The sequence below is a fragment of the Euwallacea similis genome, chromosome 4, assembly GCF_039881205.1.
Source record: "Euwallacea similis isolate ESF13 chromosome 4, ESF131.1, whole genome shotgun sequence".
Classification (NCBI taxonomy): domain Eukaryota; kingdom Metazoa; phylum Arthropoda; class Insecta; order Coleoptera; family Curculionidae; genus Euwallacea; species Euwallacea similis.
Genome location: NC_089612.1, coordinates 2,337,997 through 2,362,629, shown reverse-complemented (window position 1 = coordinate 2,362,629; position 24,633 = coordinate 2,337,997). Strand labels below are relative to the sequence as shown.

The 24,633-nt window shown below is 38.0% G+C and overlaps 4 protein-coding genes across 4 annotated transcripts; 1 reads left to right on the top strand and 3 right to left on the bottom strand.

The window, feature by feature from the left end:
- Positions 1 to 346: 346 nt before the first annotated feature.
- IntS11 (integrator complex subunit 11) lies at positions 347 to 3,061 on the bottom strand. The gene is made up of 7 exons (XM_066389183.1): positions 2,830 to 3,061; positions 2,392 to 2,624; positions 1,644 to 2,187; positions 1,429 to 1,592; positions 1,242 to 1,376; positions 1,059 to 1,190; positions 347 to 950 (listed from the first exon to the last, which is right to left on the bottom strand). Exons 1-7 carry the CDS (start codon positions 2,940 to 2,942, stop codon positions 481 to 483), a joined length of 1,791 nt encoding a protein of 596 aa, XP_066245280.1. The 5' UTR covers positions 2,943 to 3,061; the 3' UTR covers positions 347 to 480.
- A 433-nt stretch (positions 3,062 to 3,494) lies between these two features.
- Positions 3,495 to 6,560, bottom strand: LOC136408723 (GMP reductase 1-like). The gene is made up of 7 exons (XM_066389857.1): positions 6,291 to 6,560; positions 5,700 to 5,819; positions 5,102 to 5,229; positions 4,578 to 4,707; positions 4,211 to 4,399; positions 3,978 to 4,161; positions 3,495 to 3,918 (listed from the first exon to the last, which is right to left on the bottom strand). The coding sequence occupies exons 1-7, from the start codon at positions 6,375 to 6,377 to the stop codon at positions 3,719 to 3,721; spliced, it is 1,038 nt and encodes a 345-aa protein (XP_066245954.1). The 5' UTR covers positions 6,378 to 6,560; the 3' UTR covers positions 3,495 to 3,718.
- Positions 6,561 to 7,153: 593 nt separating this feature from the next.
- LOC136408336 (uncharacterized) lies at positions 7,154 to 10,428 on the bottom strand. Its single transcript, XM_066389261.1, has 7 exons — positions 10,361 to 10,428; positions 10,121 to 10,317; positions 10,011 to 10,075; positions 9,915 to 9,950; positions 8,365 to 8,509; positions 7,549 to 7,604; positions 7,154 to 7,495 (listed from the first exon to the last, which is right to left on the bottom strand). The coding sequence occupies exons 1-7, from the start codon at positions 10,379 to 10,381 to the stop codon at positions 7,308 to 7,310; spliced, it is 708 nt and encodes a 235-aa protein (XP_066245358.1). The 5' UTR covers positions 10,382 to 10,428; the 3' UTR covers positions 7,154 to 7,307.
- A 4,254-nt stretch (positions 10,429 to 14,682) lies between these two features.
- Positions 14,683 to 22,925, top strand: yl (Putative vitellogenin receptor yl). The gene is made up of 25 exons (XM_066388617.1): positions 14,683 to 14,819; positions 14,884 to 15,082; positions 15,138 to 15,268; positions 15,320 to 15,486; positions 15,543 to 15,628; positions 15,688 to 15,816; positions 15,948 to 16,103; positions 16,723 to 17,024; positions 17,078 to 17,265; positions 17,321 to 17,522; positions 17,575 to 17,887; positions 17,938 to 18,198; positions 18,290 to 18,434; positions 18,497 to 18,693; positions 18,823 to 18,972; positions 19,022 to 19,205; positions 19,512 to 19,686; positions 19,739 to 20,054; positions 20,107 to 20,355; positions 20,405 to 20,750; positions 21,042 to 21,454; positions 21,550 to 22,007; positions 22,063 to 22,272; positions 22,322 to 22,503; positions 22,553 to 22,925. The coding sequence occupies exons 2-25, from the start codon at positions 14,884 to 14,886 to the stop codon at positions 22,719 to 22,721; spliced, it is 5,328 nt and encodes a 1,775-aa protein (XP_066244714.1). The 5' UTR covers positions 14,683 to 14,819; the 3' UTR covers positions 22,722 to 22,925.
- Positions 22,926 to 24,633: the final 1,708 nt, after the last annotated feature.

Sequence of the window (24,633 nt, the reverse complement as noted above, 5' to 3'; positions counted from 1 at the left end):
ATTTCAAAATATGTCCCCTCAAAGCAATTTATCATTGTTAACCATCATTTTCCATGGAAAATAACTAAATGTACTGTCCAGTATCGCTAAAGTTAAGGCAAAAATAGAAATAATTCAGTCCACAAAATGATATGGGCATCTCAAGCATTATGGTAAAAGAGATTTGTTTTATAGAATTTGACAATATTTTTTATACTTTGAGAAGTTATTTAAATCATCTGTGTAATAACTATTTCAATAAATAATACATTATATAATGACGACGATACTAAATTATTCGAATCTTGATAGAATGGTGAAAGAAAAGTTTTCTTCATCTGTCAACTCCTACCCCAATAAAGTAAGATACTACAAAATGCACTTTATTTTATATTTAATACATTCTTAAACGTTAAACAAACTTAATCTGATATTTTTGCTACATTCGGCAAAATAATCACAGTTGAGACATCAACACAATCCACATTCAGTTATGCCTTTTCACTGCCCCATCACATTAATAAGTCCCAAAATGTAACTGCCCAAATCCTCGTCCTGATTGGTCCAAGACACGTAAACTACCTTCTGTGCCTCATCCTCATCCCCTTCAACCTTCACCAAAACTGACTCAACTGAAATTTCCCCTTCTGAGAAACTTACTGGCCATTGGGGCAGTTTTCCGCTTAAAAACGAATGCAGTTTATGGGCAGTGGAGACTGAAGGGCCGCTGTCGTTTATGGATACTGTAGAGGTGAATCTGATGACATGTCTGTTGATGCCGGCTTCTTTGCAAGCATCGTCCACGTCCATTAAGCAAACGTTGTTGTCCTTCATCACTAGGACGCCGTGCATTATGCGGCGCCGTTTCGGGTCTGGAGGGAGGGCATTAAATTTTTTCGCTTCGGATTTGAGCAAGGGGAGGGAGATATCTATGGGGATTTTTACTGGAGTTGAGATGATGTTGGTTTCGCCTGGAAATTACCAAAGCTGAATTCAAGACTTAATACGTGTATATAAAGGAGTTATCTTCTTAAAACCTCCATTTATGATTCTTCTGCCCGTCAATTTCATACACTTACCATTGGCAGGATTGTAGCAGGTAATGCTGAACTCCTGCTGAATTTTTTCCTTTAAAAAGGCAATTTTTTCGGCCTCCCCATGCACTAGCATCACATTCCTAGGTTCACAATACTGTATCAGTTGCATTATTCCTGGAAAACATTTATTAAAACCTCAAAAACCTGCTTGAAATTGAGACAGACCTTTGGCATCAGCATGAGCTGAAAAGCTCATATACTCAACAGACATTTTAACTTCCACAATTTGCCGATTTTCAAACTCCACTTTTTTGGCCCCATTGAGAATTTTGTGGCCCACAGTGCCTTGTACGCAGAACCCTGTGATTTTCTATTATTGCACCCAAATATTTTAAATATTATACTATTTTACCAGGCATTATAATCATGTTGTTCTCATTAGGGGCCCATTTCTTAAAAATTTGCAAACTCAAACCTGCATGCAACATGCCTGGAGTGGCAAATACAACCATTGGACCTGGATTGTCAATAAATTGCCGATCAAATGGCTTTATATGCTTAAAATCGAACATATTTCTAGAAAGAAACAACTATTCAAAATACAAAATAAAATATCTAATATATTACCTCTGCACAAAAGTCTTGCGAATTTTCTGGTTAGTCCATGTGATGAACATTTTATAGTAATTGTTGGCTTTCTCAGTCAGCCCCAAAGCAAAATAAATTGGAGCTTTAAGATTCATTCTCTCCCAATAAGTTTCAAGTAAAATACACAATTCTTGCGCTCTTCCCAATGCGAAAACGGGGATCAGCACTTTCCCGCCACGATCTATGCACTCATGCACTTTCTTTAAAAAATCTTTTTCTCTGCAGCGTTTTGAATCTCTTATTGTTGTCGCGTAAGTTGCTTCAGATATGAGGAGATCAGGGCGACATTTGTCAATCCAGGCAGCCCCCAAGTGCCTATCTGGAGTCATATTATAGTCTCCAGTGTAAACTACTGATTGAGATCCTACTCTGATCCAGAACATTGCAGCCCCCAGCACGTGACCAGCATAATATGCTTTAATTTCTAACTCATTATCTACAGTTACCGATTGATGTAGCGTGACTGCAACTACTTTTTTCATGCAGTCTTTGATCATTTGAGAAGTGAAGAAGTTTTGCTCGCCTGGAAAAAAGAGCAAGTAAAGAAATAAAGTTTTATTTCCATTAAATAGCTTCGATAAGGGTAGATTGCTGATGAATTTTTGAACACCAAAATGCTTGGGAAGTAGCAAAGCAATGCCTCCATGAAGTAGCATGGCACTTCCAAAACACCTCAAATATGTGTACTGAAGTACTTCAGCAAACTGCCCTTTGTACCTCAATATACCTTTTTTTTCCACAGATACTTTACGCATGTCCTCCAAAAGAATGGGTGTAATTGCCTTGGTAGGGTGAGTCATGTAGATGGGGCCATTGTAACCCACCATTTCTGACATGTAGGGCAGAGCACCACAGTGATCTAAATGGAAATGGGAGATGATGACACAGTCAATGAAAGGCGTTAAAGGGCCTTCAGGCGTGATATAACTGAAGTCAGGAAATCTTCGTTCATCATTATAGCTGCAAAGAGATTATAATGTACTTGGTGTAAAATGAAAAAGCAAAAACTAAAAGAGAAAAAAATATACTATAGCAGGAGAAATGTTGACTATGACATTTCCTCTAGTAAAATTAGGGTCACTGGAAAGGAATTCCATTAATCTTAAAATAAACCAAACCATATTATTTGCTGTATTTACAAATCTTAAATATAATATTTACATACCCCATGTGCATTCCGCAATCAAGCATGATGTTTTTGCCTCCCATAGAAAGCAAAATGCAGCTTCTTCCCACGTCTTGACCGGCCCCCAAAGGGGTCACTTTAAGCTCGGGCATGATAGAAAAAGGTTGTAAGCAAGGGGGCCTTTTAGTATTGAAAACAGCTACCAGATATGCCCTTTACAAGTTCATATTTTTTGTTAAATCATTAACAATAATATTTTGTGTCAAAACAGGCAAGAATTTGTGTTAAATTCTGCTAAAAGAGAAAATGTTTGAGAACTTCGAAAAATTTAATTGTAAAGCTATTTGAGGTTATGTAAGTTTAAATTGATTGTTTCGCAAAATTAATAATAGATGCCGCCTTTATTTCCTATTTTAATGTTATATTTTTTCGATGACGTAATGGCGTATGCTTCGGGAACTAGATGTCTTCGTAATTATTTTTAATTAAAATAGAACGCTATACTCCTATACTCTTAGCAAATAATAAATGAATAATGAATAAAAACGAACCATTAAAAGTAACTATTATCATTTAATTTTGCAATTTTACATTAAGCCTCACATCACGCTTGTGTATGGTAGTAGCTATCGGCAGATTAATTTCTTAACAAGATGGCGAATTAAAGTAATTATGAATCTACATCAACAATAAAACCAGACAAAAAACAAATAAAATTCTCATATATTTAATACAATAGCATTCAAAAAACATAAAACAATAAAAGTTGTGCGGGATGTACCTAGGTAACTAATAAAGGCACCATTCGAGAATGCGTAGTTTCAGCTATTAACTGTAAAATTGTCTAAAATCGAGACTTATAAGTTTTGAAGAGTATTAATCATGCTCGTCATGAAAATGAACATTACCTAATGAACATAAAGCGAATTTAACTATAAATGGTGTTTAGTTGTTGCGTACATCTGATAAAAGTGGCTCTTCGGGGCAGCTCTTTGAGTTTCGAAGCCCCTGTGTACGTGCAGGCGCTGCGAAGACCTCCTAAAATATCCAATACTGTTTCCTCTACATCTCCCCTGTAGGCGACTTCCACGGTTTTTCCTTCTGAAGCTCTATATTCAGCTACGCCTCCTATGTATAAAAACAATCTTTTTGCACTTCTTCGACAAAGGACTATTGCAGTAACACACCTGCATGCTTCATCATTGCAGTATTCGACGCCATGCCATAGAAGAGCTTAAATTTCTTTCCGTTTTTCTCTATAATGTCGCCATCACATTGGTCGTGACCCGCAAACATTCCTCCGGCCATTACGAAGTCGGCACCAGCCCCGAAGGCTTTAGCCACATCTCCTGGGCAATTGCAGCCCCCATCCTAAAATAATTTTTTTAAATTCTAAATTTTTTATTAGGGGGGTACTCACAGAAATAATGTGGCCTTGCAACCCATGCGCGGCATCCGCGCACTCAATCACAGCGGAAAGTTGCGGATACCCCACGCCTGTTTTCATTCTCGTTGTACATACTGAACCGGGGCCGATTCCTACTTTAATAATATCAGCTCCGGACAAGAGAAGCTCCTCCACCATTTCTCCAGTAACAACATTACCCGCCTGCAAAGAGGTAAAGGGTATTTCAGGAGGGCATGCACAAGCTTTAATCACGTATTCTACGTACAAAATTAGCCCCGATCTGCTAGAAACTATCCGAAAAACATTTTGTTTAAGGACCACATGAAAAATTAGTAAAATTTCGGTATTAAATGAGCAAATAAAAAAAAACCCTACTTACAATGATGGTGTGTGTAGGAAAAGCCGCTCTCACTTTGCGGACATAGTCGACGAAAAATTGGGAATAACCATTGGCTACGTCCAAACAGATGAAGGTTATTAAAGGGACTGCTTTAAGGATTTCAGAAAGTCTATAAAACAAGAGAGATAAAGTGACTATTTGGGTAAAAATAATGTATGTCCAACAGGCAAATTCGTCTTATAATTTCGGCATTTGAAGCTAAACACGTTAAAGAACTGTATGTTTGGTAGCATATACGCAACAACATACATATTTTTACGTTAATTTTTCAATCGCCTATTTAACCGTATTAAAAATTATTTCAAATTTTTAAAAATTACATGGGCCCCTTTAAAAAAATTGTCAACATTTTTTGACAAATGTCAAAAAAAATTGACAGATGTCAAAGAAATTTGACAGATGTCAAAAGAAATTTGACAAACGTAAAAAATATTGACAACTTTTTAATGTTGAAATGACAAAAAATTATCTGGAAAAAGATTTAATTGCAAACTGTAAATCACCTATTGAAATCAGCATCTCCAGTTCCAGAGCTGGCAGCCACGTTTTTCAAAACGTCCGGATTTTCGTTTGCAAACGCCTTCCATTGGTCCACAGTGTAATATTTGTGGAGGCAGGTGAATAAACCGTGCTACAAAGCCATGCAATCATGAGAAAAATTGTCTTAAATACACATTTTTATAAGAAAGATCTATTTTAATACCATTAAAAAAAAACTACATTTCGCATTGTCTGTAACACTAGCTGCAACTTTGAGCATTTCTTAGTCAATTTTGCTTGCCAAAATCAATTTGCAATAGAGGCCAATGAACCGTAAATACAGTTTTTGCTATTGCTTATATCTTATGTAAACATCGATTGTTTTGCTTCAAATCTCTCCTAAATTTACGTCTCAATAAACTCAAATTGTTATTTATTTTTCTTTAAAAAGTCGGCACCATGGCATTAGTCTTTTGTTTTTATTTTAAGTCAAAATTGACGCATTATAGAGCTGTCAAATCAGTTAAAGTTGCGTTCATACAAATGTCAAGAAACTATAAAAAAAAGTCTAAGTTTTTCCTCTAAATTGACTTAAATCCTGGTTCTAATTTTGTTCTTTACCTTCGACAGGGCCTTGGCCATCTGAAACGTCCCCACCGTGTCCATATTCGAGGCCATGACTGGGATTCCATTGTAAGTTTGCTTGGAGTTTCTGAAGGTGATATGCCTATATAAATTGACCTGTAAATGTTCTCTCTTTAGACAAATTGGGCCAATATTTACGACGAAAACAAGAACCTTGCAGCTGATGCAACACATCAAACAATCGGCCGAATAAGGCTTTTTAATCTGTGCCAGACGATTCAATTATTTAAGATGTCGCAATAATTCATTGAGATGAAAGTGCTTATCACTCCAGTGTCAAGAAACTGGGCCTCGAACCAGTTTTATGCAGTTTAAGGGGCAATATTGAAAGTCAATTTCAATAGGGGAGTTTCGTTTTGTCTGGCAAATTGCTATGTAAGAATTTACATGACAATGATGGACTCAAACAACGTTCTGTCCTCTAAACAAAGTTTCTTCAAGGTGATTGCCTGCCTTATTGGAGGGCAAGTTTTTGGCACCTTTTTAGCAACAATTTCTATTGACAACTATTTTTTAGAGTTAAATTAATAAACACGGGTCTTGTTTAAGAAAAATCAATATACTCACGTCACTGCGGCTCCTAAGGGTGGACCGTTTGGGCCTCAGCAGCACGTCCTTGAAGTCCAACTTAATTTCGTTCACGATATTGGGCATTATTACTGAAAATTCAACTCAGTGGTGTATGGGAGACGCGGTTAAAAATAGCATTCAGCTGACTGCGGCACTGGGTTACGTCTAAAAGCAAATAATAATAAATTAGTAGATACGCTCCTGTGGCGAAAATCCATTATTTCAAACGGGGGGATTTGGCGCAGACGCCAATCCCCTCTAGATATCACTTTGCGCCTGCCCCGGTTTTTATCAAGCGGCAAGAAGCGATTCAAATGTGTCCTGAATTAGAAAACTGGATATTACCTGATAAACAATTGTTATAGGATGAAAATGGAATGACTTTAGGACAAAACATTTCGAGTGGTCTGAACCATTGTCGAAATTAGGGCTATCGTCGGGACTGCTGTGCATCTGGCAAATCCTACTGCGTATCTTGCAAAAGTTATTATGAAACTGACCTTCCCACGACAATCTTGCTTTTTAACCCCAGTTTTAGTGAATAGGAACTGCCGCCTTTAGGAATTAAGTAAGAACTGCATTCTGCGGTTTACAATATTTTAATAAAGTTCTGATTATAATATTCGTGTGCTTAATTTTTTTGATACCGGTTGAAGTAGAAATGGGAACTAAATAGAATTTTACCTTCAGAAAAGCTGTGTTATTGCGAATTTTATTTAAAAAAATTCGCAGACAATAATACACATAAATTTTAAAAATTCAAAATTGCCGCCGAAAATACATAATTTTCAGGACTAACGCGCAGATGTATCTTGTGATTATTAGAGAACAAAATAGTCAAGAGCTATTTTCACACCTAAAGAGTAAGATGGCAACTTTTGTCCATAAGTACATACAATAATTTTGACATAATCAGTTAAAAAAACACATTGCATATGTTATGCTATATTCCCGTGTAATTTTATCATCAAAACATACTATATTTTTTTGCATAAAATATCCAATAACTTCTGGTTATGCTATGTATGAGCAGGAAGGGTCAGTAAAACACTCCTTAGAAGTTGCATTATAACGCTGTCCAGAGCTGCAGCTATCTAGAACAACGTAGTAAGTCCAAGCAGCCAGGTAGCACCGATAGTACTGATAGCACTTGGCTGCAGGCCAACGCTCTCCTTCTATGTTGCAGAATTCAGGAGGCGTAACTGCAAAAAAGGAAGTATGTAAACATTTATTCTTATAAGAAAAATGGCCATACCTGAAGAGACTGTTGTGGTACTCGAAATAGTAGTGGCCGCACTGTTGCTGACGCAACTATATATATAAAGAATAACATATTATGGGGTTGTAAACTGGTATTAAATAAACATCAAAATCTCGGTACGTTTTTGTATTATCTTAAGCCAGAAGTCACGCTACTTTTATTGTTATTATATATCCAGAATGCGTGACCAATTAACTTTATTGTCCAATTATTACTGCAGTAAAACCTGCATAGAATTTTGAAGGCAAATAACCGTTTAGCACCGCTGCCAATAAAGAACTTTCTAAGCCGGTTTCACATTGTAGACCCATTCACGTTCTATTCCAGCTAAACTCAAAATTGAATGCATTGAGAAATAATCTGGATGTTCACACTATCATTTGAGTATAAGCACGAGGGTCGCATTACTTATAGTACAAAACGGGCCTAATAAAAATTTTATTATATAGGTAATCAAACGCACATATAATGGCTATTGGAGAAAAATCAGTCAACAAGAGATTCTTTAACAATTTTTTACGAAATGATAAAGATCTATAAACAAAAGTCATTTGATGATTTTCGATACAATTTCCGATAAAATGGGGAAGGTTGAAAGAGTGAAGAACATTCCTAACTTGACAACGTTTCAACAATTTGGTACAAAATGGCGAAGCAATGGTGAACCTTTGCTAATAAAAAATCTGGTTATGCTACATAGGATCTTCAATGCAGTATAGCCACCAAGGGTTATACTGGTACATATCTTAGAGATCGAGTTAAAAAAGTGACGTAGCCCGTTGTTTGAAAATTTCGAAAAAAGAACCTTACTTGGTGGTTTTACTGTTTTCGCTGCAGGTTGTTCCAGTGCCACAAACGACGTAGTCTCCTGTGTACAGGATGACCCCAAGGACACTATGGCAACTGCGATAGGTGGTCGTGTTGTAACAGTGAATTCCATTAGTGCCGCATGAGGCTTTAAAACGATTTTATTTATACATATATGTGTAATACATATACAGGGTGTCCCGAAATTAAAGCACCATACTTAAACAGCGTAAATTACGTTTAAAAATAACACCAAAACTTGATATCAACATATGTCGAAAAATACTTCTTTAACGAGCTATGGTTTTTTAAAGACGTAACTTTGATGATGGTTATTTTGAAATATTTTCAAAACGGTGCAAAATAACTTTATGAAATTTGGTATAATTTTATCCCTTTAAAGCCTTAATTGACTGATGTGACTGAATGGAAAATATTTCGCCAGAGGCTTGTCGCACGGGGGGTATCGGAGTTAAAAAATGCTACATTTTTTTATATGCTCGATTTTTTAGTTGCTGACGCAAAATCATGAAACCACATACGTTTCCAGAAAAAAAGGTATTCTTGGTTCACATTGATGGAACACTCCGTTTTCAAATAAAATGAATTTGAACAATACATTGCATGATAAAAGATATAAAATCATACCAAATTTCATAAAGTTATCTTGCACCGTGTTGGAGATGTTTTAAAATAACCATCATCAGAGTTACGTATTTAAAGAACCATGGCTGGTTAAGGAAGCATGTTTCGACATATGTTTATATAAAGTTTTGGTGTTATTTTTGGATGTAATTTACGTTGTTTAAGTATGGCGCACCCTGTATAATTTCGAGACACCCTGTATACCTGGTATAACGCAATTATACAACGTGTCTCTAAACGTAATGCCATAAATTGAATTGCGTATTCTAGGTTTCAAATTATGACAAAAACTTCATATAAACATATATCGAAAGGCGCTTCGTTTCCGATGCACAGAGTGTAAAAGTTGGTTCCTGAAGATGATGCATACTATGTTTGTACTACTGATTTGTTAAATCTCAATTTTCTCAAAAAATCTTGGAGATTTCGACTTTCAATAAGAGTACTCTTTTTATGTAATAATCTTCAAATTTAATATTTTTCCCACAAAATCGTCAATAAAATTAAGTAAAAAAAAGTTGAGGTACTTTTTAAGCGCTACTCTCCTGTATTACCCTGTACCCCAGTCAAAATGTCGCAACTGCTTCATAGCGACTCAAAAAAAGCACAAAAAGTTATGATAAAGTACAAAATTTCATCAATTCATCTCGAAACGTTTCGAAAAATTTTAATATAAAACCATCCTCAGGAACCAACCTTTTACAACCCTGTATATCGGAAACGAAGCGCCTTTCGATATACAATTATATGAAGTTTCGTCATATTTTGAAACCTAGAATATATGGTTGAATTTATGGCACTATGTTCAAAGTCAATTTGTATATATTATATATTATGTATTAAATATTATATAATATATAATATATTATATAATAATTGTATAATTGCGTAGGATTATCCGAAATTACCTGGCAGAGGTGCTGAAGTTGTTCCAGCGGTAGATACTAAAAAAGGAAATAAACGAAAAATAGGTATATTTATAATAATGAAGTAACATATCTTACTTGTACTTTCAGTAATAGTAGTGGAGGTTGAGGTGGAGACTGTAGTGGCAAGCGGTTCGACACAACTAAAAAAAAATTAATTTTTGTTCCTAAAAGTAGTAGGAACTTACTTCTCAGTGCCAGTCTCCTGTTCACAAATAAGGCCAGAGTCGCAGGTATAGGTCTGTGCCCCGTATAGCACGAACCATAAAAACCTGTTGCAACTGCGATAAGTGGTGGTAGAAATGCACTGGATAGATTTATCTCCACAACTGAGGTCTCCTACAACTCCCTTCTGGCTAAGCGAGAAGGCTAGCAACAAGGAAACCTGAAAAGGACGTCAAATAGTGCTAAAGATATCGATGTTTTACCAGGAAAACGGAAGACGTCATTTTGTAGTGATTTGAAGAACTCAGAACTCACTGCCGAGCAATTTCCCACTGCTCTACGTTTTATGCTCTTCCAGGCGGTTTTATGACGGATTTAATAAAGTTTATTGTAACAAAAATATTGAGATAACATCGATGTTGATTTAAGCTAATGCCGATTAGCAAATACTTATGTGTATAAGTCTATCTGTTACTACGGAACTTCATAAAACTTAATGAATTCCCTTAAATGCCGGGGACAATAACGATAGAGCACTAAAGAATAATGCAGGTAAATATAAATGGCCAATTAATGCGAATCAAAAAGTCCTCCACAAATAGCCTAATGGTAACAGCAGGGTACAATGGGATTTCGGATCCACTAAAACTACCCTCTCTCTTCTCCATGGCACCGAAACCGTCTTGTCGTCATTACTTCGAGCCACAAAATACAAGGTTCACCTTTGGGAGCTGAAACAATCCGTATGTGGAAAATTACAAGTTTAATGTACATATGTTTGAAGTTCGTATTTTTGTTTTGTAGAAAAAGTCTAACATTGAATATATTTTGTTGGATAATGCTTTCTTTCATAAGGCAAAATTTATGAAAGCGTCACTTTCATTAGACACATAAATTATCTTTCGGTAGATATGTTTGGTCTGATCCCTCCAGAATTATACTATATGTATATGTGAGCTTTCATAAAGAAAGTGATATGGGGTTGGTTATTAATTCATTTAATGCAAAAGCAATAAACCTGTTATCTTACAAGGATGGTGCTATGTCTTATCCTTGGGCATATGTGGTATTTCACAGACACCTATGAGTGTCCCATTGGAGATTGATTAAACTTGTACTAGTTAAAGTAGATCGTTGTCTTAAAAGATAAAGAGGATCTGTTTATCATATGGGGGTGTGAAGAGAATGACTAAGGGATGTAAGCGTGGGAAGAATGTGGAAGGTTGAGCTATTATTTTTTGAAGATAAATAGATACACGGGGATGTCTCCGACACCTTGTATGGGGGGGGGGATTCTATTCCCAATCTTGGTCAAATAAAGAAGTCTTGCGTAAATTTGAGTTTTTTAAAATTTTCCGAAGAAAGGAATATTTTTTTTACATATATAAATACAGAGATTCGATGTGTGTGTCTGGAATGATGCTTAATAAATTGATTCTTTTTCGATGTCTTGATATAATAAGACACTCTTTTAAATCTATCGGACCGCATATTAAAAAAATAGAAAATCATTAGCAAATAGTGCGTTTTCTTTTCACCCTCATAACCCAATAATTACCAACCTGATATAACTTCCGGTTAAACCGGAAACTGAGTTTTACTTTGTTTTTTTAAATGGAACATGGCAATTTTTTTAGTGAAAATGTTTTTTTTGTTAAAAATAAACATAAGTTTTATAATACAACATAATCCCGGTTTTTTATTTATTTTCATTTTTATGATTTTTTCAACACTTGTGGAACTTTACTAAAACTCAATTATTCACAAAATTATTTAAAATAAATTGATGAAGTAAATTTTAAATTACTGGAAAATTAACGATTTTTTAAAAAGAATTAAGAAAAATATTTCAAAAGTTTTTCAAAAAATTATTGAAATTTCGAATTTTTAAATTCAAAAGTAATTTTTTTCAAATAGCACCCTGTAGTTATTTTTGCAACATTCAATTGGTAAGAAAGAATGTACATTATAAATATCAAAAATCAATACTTTTTGAGTAAATTGAAAAAACTCTAAACTATTTTATATTGCGCAGGTAATACGAGGTGTTTCATAAACGTACCGCCAAACTTTCGGGGAATGTAATGCTCATAAAAACAAATATTTAGATCGAATAAAATTAGGTCCGAAATCGCTTGGTTTCCAAGATACAGAGTATGTAATTTCTTTTTTTTTTCATATTTTTTAAATATTTCAAAAACGGTTTGGGACACAGATATGAAACTAGAACGCGCTATAGCGGGATAAATGTGCATATTCTGGAACAAGCAGAATATTTCCACCTACACCAGTGGCGTCAGCGCAGCCATTCAATAAGATGTTTTTTTATGAAAAAAATAGGTACGCCACTGACTTTTTTTAAATATGTTTTTTTATATTCTAGCAATTCTTAGTAAAAAAGGCCTTTTAGAGTTTTGTTGCTTAAGTAGTCATTTTCAAGATAAAAAATAATTTCTCATTCCTGTGCCTACCACATGTGATGGATCTATGAATGGATTTTTTCTTTCTTTTTAGTAGACACTCCTATTTTGAGGAATCCAGCCGTATTTTCGGGATACACGTATGTATATTTGTCCTCTCGACGCGACGGTGATGTTCTCGAGGAGTGTCCCTTGTGAAGCCTCATGTCTCTTACTTGACTGATAACGCAGTATCGATTACTCTATCGAACCTCTAAGGAGGTTCTCCAAATCCAACCCCCTTCCTTTTCTTCCGTCTTTAAACAAGGAAGTACCATTTAGAGGGAATAGCATTTTTCAGCCAATTTTTCGAACGTTTTTCAGTGAAGATTTTGCAATTTTCATCTTCTCTGCAAAATATGACTCGAATAATAGATCTATTGAAGGAACTGAATACAACAGCTGTCTTTGGTCTGTTTGATTATATACGGATATGTATACAGTGTGGAAATTTCGGATGGAACAGTCCATATAACTAAGATGCCGAACATATGTGGCCAAAATCCTCGGACACGTCGATTTTTATTTTTCCTTGCGGTTTTTTTTATGATAAATTCATGTATAGAGGGTAGTCCAAAAATCAGATACGACCACCAACTTTGTTTTTTCAAATGGCAACACCTATTTTTTTGGTCGGCCTAGCGGGATAATGGTTCTTGCCAGAGGGTTATTCGTCTGTGGTTTGAGTAATGAACAATTTAATGGTATGGTGAACGCGGCAAAGATTTACTGCTTCTTTCACCAGTTATTCCCCGACATAAAATATGGTTCCATCCAGCGGCTATGGCCACCTGCAAAGATGGAGCATCAACGCCGCTTGGGCTCGATTCTTCTCAGGAAACGTAGAGACGGGCGTCTGATGGTGCAGCATCATTATAAATAGCCAGTGTCTCTGCATGTCCTGGGAAACTTTGCCTTAAAATCAAGCGAACCCGACAGTTAGAGGTGGCTACGGTTGCTCTAATTGTAGAGAAATAGGGCGACCGAGAGTACGGGAAGGGGCTCGGTGACGGTGTTATATGGGATTATACGGCCTTCGTTCAAAATTACTTCGAGAACTCTTAAAATTGGCAATTTCTACGAACACTTTATCTATAATAAGCGGTGAATGGTACTTGCGTGATAAGTGGGGAAAAAATCTTTGAAATATTGTGGCGGGCAGCACAAAAGAAGCGGACTACATAGTTAATTACGCTTTATATCTGCTATCACAAATGAAAATGTCAAAATTATTATTTAAACCTCCCTTGAATTTAAATGTATATTACGGGTTACCTAAATCCACCTCTTTTAAACGTAAGTCCTCCCGTGACAAGTTATTCACATCTCGACTTTAGCCAATCAGCGATCAATTCGACTAGAAAAATGCCTGGTTGCCATAACAACAAAACTAACAACTCATACGAGTTACGCCCGTGCTTACGCTACGTTGTATTCAAAATTTCGGCCCATTTTTGTAATAGTAATCGTCGTAATTGACCAAAATGAGTTTCAAAACGCGCAACAATTATTTCTTTGATAAAAGTAACTATTCTTTCAATATAAAGAGGGCCTTAATTCTGTCTCAAATTAGCAATTTCATTTCGGCTTACCTTGAGAGTCGGGACGCCTTGCGAACCTATTTACGCCATTTTTGGAGTTAAGAAGTAATAGGACTATATGAAGGAGACGAAGAAAAGAAACTTTAGGACCTTGGAATGGAGTGCAAAACTCGAAATTATACAATGTTACATTAAGGCTATTTTTTGACGGAAGTCGCAACGACGGCTGCAAAATGGCGATGGCTTCGAAAAAATCAGTTGCGCAGATCCGTGCGCAATGTGTTGTTTTCGCAACGTCTTCTAGGATATAATTGGCTTCATGTCCTAGATTATTCTATAATAAAATGGCTGCTAGATATGGGGCTTCAATGAGTTTGTACATGTATCAAAGGCCTGTTTTTAAGCCACCACAAATCTCAGTGCCATCGCTTTCAACAGCATTGATATACCACATGGAATGATAAACATTGCTACAACAACAACAATGTGATCTTTGTTGCTTGTATAAAAACCTTTATTTCTCACATGTCCGAACCCGGCCTATTTTAGTTGGTTCTGCGGCGTAAAAAAAAAACACAAATTTTTTGTTTTGCATTGCCTGAAAGGTCTAACGATCCATCCCTTCAAAAACCCGCATTCTTTTCAGCGGAAGATCGAGAACAAGCCACATGTTTTAATAGTTTTATGTGTGTGAGTTAAACTATAGAAATTTTAATTATACAGTAAGTGTCCAAATACAGTAAAATTCTTAAACTACCTATATTTTTTATGACTATTTTTATACAGATGTTTCCCATCACCGCTTTGCTGCTGGCTAGCTCGGTGATGAGCTCCCAAGCATTCCTGGACACCTTTCTGAGGAATATGCAATCCAGCAACTGCGATTCAGCAGAGTTTCAATGCACCAACGCCAAGTGCGTGTCCGCCCATGTAAGATGCGACGGTAACAACGATTGCGAAGATTTTAGTGATGAGCAGGATTGTGGTACGTGCCCTAACTATTTAAGTAAAAGAAATCTTAACAGAAAATTTCGTTCCAGACTTTTTTCTCTGCAAAGACCCGATATTTTTTCAATGTAAAAACAAACGCTGTATCTCCAAATCCTTGATGTGCGACAAGGAGAACGACTGTGGAGATTATTCGGATGAACAAAACTGCGATTATTTCAAGGTTTGATTGAAATTCCTGAGTTTATTGAGATTTATTTAATTATTCATGTAGGCAGCGTTGGGTTCCGTAAACACAACATGCGCTTCTGGAGAGTGGCAATGCACGGACGCAATATGTATACCGGAGAGTTGGGTGTGCAACCAGGAAATGGACTGTCTGGATGGTTCTGATGAGGGTGTAGGGTGCTCTATAAAGGACCATAATTGTGATGGTTTCAGGTGCTGTTTGGGACTTCTGCAATATCAAATAGCTCATAATTGTTGCAATTTTCTAGATGCAAAAACCGAAGATGTATTCCACAGGAATGGAGATGCGACGGACACGACGATTGCATGGATAACAGTGACGAATTAGATTGCGGTAAAGGCACAATATTTCCGTTTAAAATTTAAAAAAAAAAACATAAATCCGATCTACAGAACACCATTTCGACCCCAAACAATGTACCACCGATCAAAGGAAATATCTTTGTTTGGACGGCAAAGCGTGTGTCGACTTCAAAGAGGTTTGCAATGGCAAAAACGATTGTTTCGATAAGTCCGATGAAGGTAATAAACGTTCTAATGTCTCAGAAAACGTACTTTATAAGATTTCCTAACGGAAAGATGAATGAATGTTTTGTGAGTTGCTAGTTTCAACTCCTAAAATTGGGGTGAAACCTAATTAGATTTTTTTTAAGGTAAACTATGCAATCACTCGGAACTAAACTGTTCGACTCACGGATGCTCCCATGACTGCTACCAGCTACCTACCGGTCCTAAATGTCTATGCCCCTCTGGTTACCATAACGTCGATGAAAAGACATGCGTGGACATCAACGAATGCGAACAATTTGGTAAAAGCTATAGTGAATCTTAATTTACCTTAATGTTTCAAGTGAAATGAGTTTTTAACAGTATCCTAAACCAATATTAGTTCTAAAAGTGAATTATTATTCAAAATTCATTACGTTCCTTTTGACTCTAATGCTATCTAATATATCATATAATACAACAACAGATTTACTCGTAGGAGTGGATATATTAAAAAATTGCCGACATTCCACTAAAATTGGTCGTACTTTTTGAACGGAAGACCGCCATATATTAGTACCTTTATTGCGTTATTTTCTCGAAAGAGATTCGTCATACGCAAGCGCAATCGGCACATACATAAGACATAAGATGTCATGGTGACGTCACCGCCTCCCATTCCGCCGCCATGAATTAGTGCTTAATTTGCCAGACATGTTGGACAAAACTGTAATCAGTAATTAATGCTACATCCACTTTTCCTAGATCTTTAATCACAGTTTTATGTTTCCCCTCTTTGTGGAAACTTAGAACATATCTAAATTAACTTTCAATCTACTGAAATCCTATTTCAAAAAGCTTTAGTTGATAATAGAGTAAAATTTCACTTAAATAGGACTCTATATAGTTTTAGCTACAACCTTAGTTATTTCCGTGATACAGGCGTCTGTGACCAAAAATGCAAAAACACCCCCGGCTCGTACGAGTGCTACTGCGAGCACAAATACATCCTTCAAGACGACAAAAGAACGTGCAAAGCCATCGGAGGCGAAGCTACCATGATTTTCACCTCTAAAACACAGATCAGGTCGTATTTGCTCAATAGTAATCTGCTGTTTCCAGTGGCCACCAATCTCAAGCAAGTGGTAGGCATCAGCTCGGATGGATACCATATTTATTGGTCTGAGGTATACAGTGAACATGAGAGTATTGTACGGGCTTTAGAAGACGGTTCCAACAGGGAGGTACGAAGATTTTCATACAGAAAACTATGTGTTTTTGTTATTATTGACTTTAGGTCATTGTGAGTTCCGGTTTGAGCCTACCTGAAGACTTAGAAGTGGATTGGTTAACCGGGAATGTCTACTTTACGGACGCACAAATGCAGCACATTGGAGTTTGCAGCAATGACGGTTCTCACTGCACTGTGTTGATCAACAAAGACATCCGGAAACCCAGGGCCATTGCCTTAAATGTTGTGGACGGGTGGGAGATTTATTTATTTGTTTTTTTATTAATGTTTTTGAATTTTTTGATAAAGAACCATGTACTGGACCGATTGGGGTGAGCCCGCAAAAATCGCCTTTGCCGATATGGATGGAAGTAATGCGAAGCCCTTCCTGAGAGAGGACGTGCATTGGCCCAACGGTCTCGCGTTGGATTATCCCAATTCTAGGTTATACTGGACCGACGCCAAGAAACTCACTTTGGAGAGCATCCATTTGGATGGCACCTCGAGACGCGTAAGACACAACTCCAAGCTCGGAGATACTTCAAATAACTTTGCGTCAACAGGTGATTCTGAAGGAAACAGTGAAACATCCCTTCGCCATAGCAGTCTTCGAAGACAAGCTATATTGGTCCGATTGGGGCACCCATTCCATCGATTCCTGCAACAAATTCACGGGCAAAGGCCACCACACCATAATCAAAGAGTCCAAGGATTTCATCTACGGGATTAGCATTTATCACTCAGCTTTGCATCAGCGCTTGGAAAATCCTTGCGCGGTTGCCTTTTGCAGTGATATTTGTCTATTGAAAGGCGAAGGGTACGCATGCGCCTGCTCCGAAGGCCGACTTCTAGCTAGTGATGCGCATACGTGTCAAGGTGGGCTATTTAAAAGTTTGAGGGTAAATAATTATTGATGAATTGTTTAGCGGTGGATAAGAAACAAATGTTGGTGGTGGCAGCTAAAAACACCCTTGTGAGCGTAGAACACAAATCGCTGGGGAAACATTCTATTGAGACTCTGCCCTCTGTAGTGCGCGATGCTGGAGCTGTGACTTATAACACGCGCAACCACAGCGTATTTATTGCTGATTTAGCTAATGGAAATATTGTGGAACTTAACTTGCACTCTTTGCATAGCATAACGCTGCCCATTAAAGGGCTGGAGAAGGTCACTTCCATGGATTACGGTAAATATTTATCCAATATGTTTGTGTTGACCACAACATTTCAACATAATAAATGAATAATCGAAAAATAAAAAGTAAAATAAATGAATAGACCCAACTGGTAACAACTTGTACATCTGCGATTCTGCCAAAGCCATTCTAGAGGTGGTCAGTTTGAACACGTTTGCGCAGAAGGTGCTAATTCATGATGCAGCTAACGAGCTGCCCCAATCAGTGGCAATTGTACCTCAAGAAGGGCAAGTCTCTTCGAAGAGTTTTGAAAACTACTTTTCTATGTCTCTATGTTATATTATTCCAGAATAATGTTTGTTTCGTTTCACGACAAAACCGAGGACCGCTCTCACATTGACAGAATGTCGATGGATGGAACTGGGCGCACGCATGTGGCCGAAAGGAGCCTTCTTGGGCCGATCGTACTCCATTTCGATGCGCATTATCATCGGATGTTTGTGGGGGATAGCGGGACTGGCATTATTGAGCATATGAGCACGGATGGTAAACGGAAAATTTATTAAAATACCGTCTCAATCTCGCTCTAAACCGCACTCAGCTGTCAAATGTCAGCCAACAAATCACTTAATGCTGGTTATGACAGTAATACTCATTACACTTAAAATTTTACAGGAGATGAAAGACATCTGTTTAAAAATGTCCACTCCACAATTTCGGACGTGACCGCTCTGAATTCGGACTTGTTTTGGGCAAACCAGTTCTCCAAGAAGCTCTACTGGGCGGATAAGAGTACCGGCGAAAATACGCAGAAAATCTCCTTAGGTACTTACAGAAAAGAGTGAAATCGAAGAAATGCAATTTCGATTTTCAGATATGACAACTGAGATTGAGCGTATGCACCTTACATCAGTTACTCCAGGGCTTCACGTGACGAGCGCCTGTCAAATCAACAACGGCAATTGCAGTCACATTTGCTTGTCTTCGCATAAGTCAGTGGTGTGTGCATGTCCTGTTAGGATGGTACTGGACAAAGACAACAAACGTTGCATTCATAGGTAAGAAAAAGGAACTAATAAGTATCTAGTACCTAGTACCTATCTATAACGTATGAAATTTACAACTAAATTTCTTTACAAATCAGGGTCATACTGAATTATTTTAGCTGAAATAAACCTTTTCCGTGAGACAAGTTTGAACAATCATTTTCTTTAAAATGCAAATACAGCACCAACTTTAGTACAGTTTTTTGACTCAACTCTTCAATATAGATTTCGGCGACCATTTTGTCGCACTTTGTACTGCAAAATGGTTCCAAATTAGACGACCTTTCTGCTTTTTCTCTCAACTTTTTCCATCATTAGACTAGAATGCGACAGCCACGAATTCATGTGCTCTCTATCCAACATGTGCGTCCTCGCTACACAACGTTGCAACGGTAAATACGACTGTCAAATGGGTGAGGACGAAGAGGACTGCCGCAAAGAAATTCGATGCCCCATTGGTTACTTTCCTTGCAATAATGGCGAATGCATTCCCGTAATAAAATCAAATTAAATTCGTTTTTATAATTTAAAAATCGAATTAAAAGGAGAAGCAAGTCTGCGACCATCACTACGACTGCAAGGATAAATCCGACGAGCAGCATTGCTTGGACAAGGCGGCTGTGTCGAAACAACAATGTGCTCCCAATCGTTTCCGCTGCGCAGACGGAGAATGCGTCGACGAACGTTTCGTCTGCGACGGAGTTCCGGATTGCCATGATAACTCCGATGAGCACAATTGTGTGAGCAACACTTGCGCAGCTGCGCAATTCAGGTGCGATTCCGGAGAGTGTATTCCTAAGAGCTGGGAATGCGACCACGACTACGACTGCAAGGATTTATCCGATGAACATTTACAGTGTGGTTTGTTTCTTCTGATAAATTGTTGCAAGGATGGTTAAATAAGTGTCTGCAGGTAGCGTCACGTGTTCCTCACACATGTTCACCTGTGGGAATGGAAAGTGCGTGGACAAGTCGCTGCTCTGCGATGATTCAGATGACTGCGGAGACCAGTCTGACGAATCAGACTGCTTTGCCAAGATTCATGAAGCATGTCAATTCGCATGCGCCTCCAATAAGAGCATTTGTCTAGACCCAATTGTACGATGCAATGGAAGTATAGAGTGCCCTGGAGGGGAGGATGAAAAGAATTGTAACAACTGCGGTAAGATAAACTTTTGTTCCATTTAAAGATTATTAATAACAATTTTCAGGAAAGGACTCTTTTGAATGCACCAACAAAAAATGCATTACTTCTATCTGGATGTGCGACGGCACTGATGATTGCGGCGACCAAAGCGACGAAGACCCCATTTTGTGCCAGAGCACCACTCCTGTTCCGTCTAAGTTCCTGCATGTGCCCTGTGACCAAGGTTTCCGATGCAAATCGGGAGCCTGTATCTCTCTCGATTTGGTTTGCAATGGGAAGCACGACTGCTTCGACGAGTCCGACGAGGGCGGACTTTGTGCCACCTCTTGCGACTTCATAAACAACCCTTGTGGGCAAAACTGCGTTCACACACCTGCCGGTCCAATGTGTATCTGCAAAGAAGGCTTTAGGTGGGTCAAACTGGTAAATTTTGTTGCACAGGTGTCCTTACGACCAGTGTCAAAAACCATGGACCGCTGTCTTGCATGAGCATTAAAGCTGTTTACCGCAATACTTAGGCCATATTTCGCCCTAAAATTTAGGCAAATACAACACAATTTTTGTTTTTTGTAGAAGTTTCAAAGTTTTTTGTTTCGTCAGTAAATATGACTCTCCTATGCCACTGTTGTCTAACCAACTCTTCTAAGTGTGTCTTCTGCACACCACTGATCGTACCTTCTAACACTAATGAACTCTTGAAGGCTTATGGGCGACGGTCGCACCTGCAAAGATATCAACGAATGTGTATTGGAGCCACCGGTTTGCAGCCAACTCTGTGAAAATACCGAAGGAGGATTCCAGTGCGATTGCTACAAAGAATTCAGTCTCAGGGGCGACAAAAGATCATGCAAAGCCCTGGGAGACCCGCTCACTTTGCTCTATACCATTGATAATCAGATCAGGCAGATCACGCAGAAGACCAATTCGCTGCGCATTCTATACACAGGGGATATGCCCAAGATCACCGCTCTGGAAGTGGCTATACAGGAGAATGCCGTGCTGTTTTCCATTGAGAACTCTCCGACGATTCACATGATGAATTTGGATACGTTGAAGAGGGGGTATATTGAGCATATTGGATATCCCAGGCAGATTGCTTATGATTGGGCTACAGGTGAGTTTTTGCAGACATGGTAGGTTTTGAATCAACCCTTTGACATCTTAATTAACTCTAACATCATCGGGGATGCATATTTCCAACTTTCACAGGTAACATCTACTACTACAACGCTTTCTCCGCGGGCAAATCCATTAGCGTGTGCAGCTTCCGCGACATGGCTTGCGCCAAACTCATCGACGTGGACGTTCACCGGCACGTGTCCGAACTCGTTGTCGATTCGACCAATCGCGTCATGTTCTACTCGTTGACCACCTGGTGGGTGTTCAACTCGCCTTTGTACGTGCTCTACCGTGCTTCATTGGACGGCAGCGCCATCACGGAGATCATCCCAAGCACCAGTGGCTTTATTTCCGGCCTCACCTACGATATGAACAAGAGACAGCTCTTTTACGCCGACCAGCATCAGGGGCAAATCGTGAGGACGACTTACGAAGGCCGTCAAAGGAGTGTGATGTTCGGGAACTTGACTCATCCCAGAGATCTAAAGTTCCACGAAAACACGCTGTATTTTGCCACTAATAATGGGGAAATATCCAAGTGTTTGCTGGTGAAATTTGCTATGAGATGGTGGGTAATAAACAAGCTCATTGTGGGGGTTTTAGTATGGGACCAAGCCTTGTGAGACGATGGAGCTATCTGCGCGCAACTACGATCTATTCACTGTAGCGCAGGAAGGACTGCAGCCCAAGATGGAGGATCCGTGCGCCAATAATAGCTGCGCGTATATGTGCGTAATGGGCAGCTCGCGCTTCAAATGCTTGTGCGAGGATGGCAGTATCGTCGGCGAAAAGGAGAAGTGCAGTGATAAAATGGTAAATTGTATGATAAAAACTCCTACTTTTCTACCAATAGTGTCTTTAGATCTCCAAAGACTCGCCCTCGGTGCAATTCCACCACTCGGCCCCGGTCACCTCTAAAGATGACTCGGGCAGCAGCACCAAGACCGTAGTGTCAGTCCTCCTCATCTCACTTCTCATCGCCCTCACTGGTCTCGGCCTCATTTGTTACGCTCGCAGGAGAAAGGGAGCGCAGGCGTATCTCAGGTAAGCAACAATTGAGTTGTAACTTGTTCCACTAACACTGTGCTTGCAGCATGCGCTTTTACAATCCTCGTTACAACAAAAATGCCGGGGACAGTCTAGAAAAGCCCATTTTGGTTCCAGGTCAGCACGAATATGTCAATCCGCTGCCGGAACCCAATGAGAAACCAAATGAGTTTGTTGCGGACAATCGAAACGTTACACATTTAATTGATGTATAGTTCTGAACCGGGAGTTCGAGATCTTCCCTGATTTTTGTGTCGTTTAATTTGTGTATTAGTACTTCTTAGTCTTGTGTCATTTCTGAATTTATCTAAAATGGCATGATTTTTAATGTGTTTTTAATGTGCTACTTTATAATCGTATGTTATGGATTTTTTAATGTTTACTTGCCTGAAATTTTGAAATGGAATATTTTATTGTAATTCTTGTGCTTTATTTGCCCAGGTAAAACAATGAATAAACATGGCAAAACCGATGCCCTCAATATTCGTGTCTATTTATTAGAGTTGTCGAATCGAGAGTGGTAAAAGAGAAATATTCTTTTGGTATGTATACATTTTAAGTATTAATTCGTCATGTTCCCAAAGCACTTTGTCAGATAGAAATTATCGCATTCTTTCGATAGAACAGATCGCGGCAATAGAAAAAAACCCACAGGAGAAAATATAAACAGAGTGAATTTTAAGTAGATACTTTCCTTTTAATACGACATAGACCTTAAAAACTTAGTAAAATCTTTATGTAACATTTTTCGAAATCTCAAAAACAACCGAAATATGCGTATATGAAAATTTTAATAACAATACAAATAACAATTGATGTTTTAATAACAAAAACAACAATTGTTATTCACCCCGGCACTGGCTACAAAAGATGTTCAAATTGATTTTGTTTACACAAGTTGTCGCCGGCCTTATTCACGACTCTGTACTTGTTAGAAGAGATCTTTTTCCTCGAATTATTTTTTCCGCATTTTCTATCCGTTCCCGCAACTATGCCACTATGTTAATTTCAGTCGTAAACAGGAAACTTATATAACATATAACCCCTCTGATAATAACTTGAATTTAGGTCTGGTTATCTCGCGAGCCACCTTATTGGTCCATTGCGACCTATTCACTTGTTAGAAAATGGTTATTTAAGAAGTTTCATACTTTTTAATACTTTTTTCCACACAGGCATATTTCCATGGTTTTTGAGATTTCGAAAAAATGTTACATAAAGGTTTTGCTTAGTTTTTTGAGATCTATATCGTGTTAAAAAGAAAACCTCTACTTAAAATTCTCCTATATACGAGTATATCAGAAGCAAGAACGATCTGCCAGTATGAATAACGTGTCTTGCAGGCATAAGATAATAAATATGTGCTTTATTGAAAGGAAATTGAAGTTAGTGGTGCTTGGGATCAAATATCATGACATCCACGTACCTATTTGTATCATCTGATCAATTACAAGCAGATGCATCGAAAAGTAAAACAAAACGGAATACACGATCTTCACTGGGTTAAATGATCTGTGTACACCATAGTTTATTTTTCTTAGTCTTAGAATTTGCTGGTTATCAAAATACGTACAAAATTTGGGAAAAGCACAAGAAAGATCGTTAATTAGTGAAATATGACGATTTGGGTATAGAAAAGTGGTACGTCGACTTAAGGGAAATTTAATAATCTTTCAGTGCATTTGTCAATATACAGGGTATTTTATTGAAACAAACGCACTTTATGCAGGTTTAATGACTACTCGTAAAAACATTAATTTCGAGCCACCCTGGGCGATTCAGCAAGCCTTGCCTTATAGATCGTCTCGTTATCATTCTACAGGGTGTTAAAATAATGTTTATTGTTTCATAAATTGAGAATAAATTTTACACTTTTTCATACACAGGCTGAGTCTATCTAAAATGGTCTAGCTTTACTTCGCAAAATATGGTAAAATTGATGCCCTGAATAGTTGTTTCTATTTATTAGGGTCGCGGATACATAAACAATCAACACGTACGAGCGTACCAATCAAGAAGAGAAAGAAGTCCAATTAACACATGCGGTTGGAGATGACAAAAGTACCGTACGGAAACGCATTATTCAAAGATGTTTGCCGTTTGCATTATCTGCCTCTCGGCCACTCC

What these genes read in the sequence shown, in the direction of transcription:
- IntS11 (XM_066389183.1), bottom strand. Translation starts at nt 2,942, where the DNA reads ATGCCCGAGCTTAAAGTGACCCCTTTGGGGGCCGGTCAAGACGTGGGA. An exon ending in GATTGCGGAATGCACATGGG is followed by an intron (nt 2,625 to 2,829) that starts GTATGTAAATAT and finishes ATCTCTTTGCAG; the next exon opens with CTATAATGATGAACGAAGAT. An exon ending in CTGCTACAATCCTGCCAATG is followed by an intron (nt 951 to 1,058) that starts GTAAGTGTATGA and finishes GGTAATTTCCAG; the next exon opens with GCGAAACCAACATCATCTCA.
- LOC136408723 (XM_066389857.1), bottom strand. Translation starts at nt 6,377, where the DNA reads ATGCCCAATATCGTGAACGAAATTAAGTTGGACTTCAAGGACGTGCTG. An exon ending in GGAGATGCTGATTTCAATAG is followed by an intron (nt 4,708 to 5,101) that starts GTGATTTACAGT and finishes CTTGTTTTATAG; the next exon opens with ACTTTCTGAAATCCTTAAAG. An exon ending in TTCCTACACACACCATCATT is followed by an intron (nt 4,400 to 4,577) that starts GTAAGTAGGGTT and finishes ACCTCTTTGCAG; the next exon opens with GCGGGTAATGTTGTTACTGG.
- LOC136408336 (XM_066389261.1), bottom strand. Translation starts at nt 10,381, where the DNA reads ATGACGTCTTCCGTTTTCCTG. An exon ending in GAAAACAGTAAAACCACCAA is followed by an intron (nt 7,605 to 8,364) that starts GTAAGGTTCTTT and finishes TTATATATATAG; the next exon opens with TTGCGTCAGCAACAGTGCGG. An exon ending in TACCACAACAGTCTCTTCAG is followed by an intron (nt 7,496 to 7,548) that starts GTATGGCCATTT and finishes CCTTTTTTGCAG; the next exon opens with TTACGCCTCCTGAATTCTGC.
- yl (XM_066388617.1), top strand. Translation starts at nt 14,884, where the DNA reads ATGTTTCCCATCACCGCTTTGCTGCTGGCTAGCTCGGTGATGAGCTCC. An exon ending in TGATGCGCATACGTGTCAAG is followed by an intron (nt 17,888 to 17,937) that starts GTGGGCTATTTA and finishes TGAATTGTTTAG; the next exon opens with CGGTGGATAAGAAACAAATG. An exon ending in ATAATGGCGAATGCATTCCC is followed by an intron (nt 19,687 to 19,738) that starts GTAATAAAATCA and finishes TCGAATTAAAAG; the next exon opens with GAGAAGCAAGTCTGCGACCA.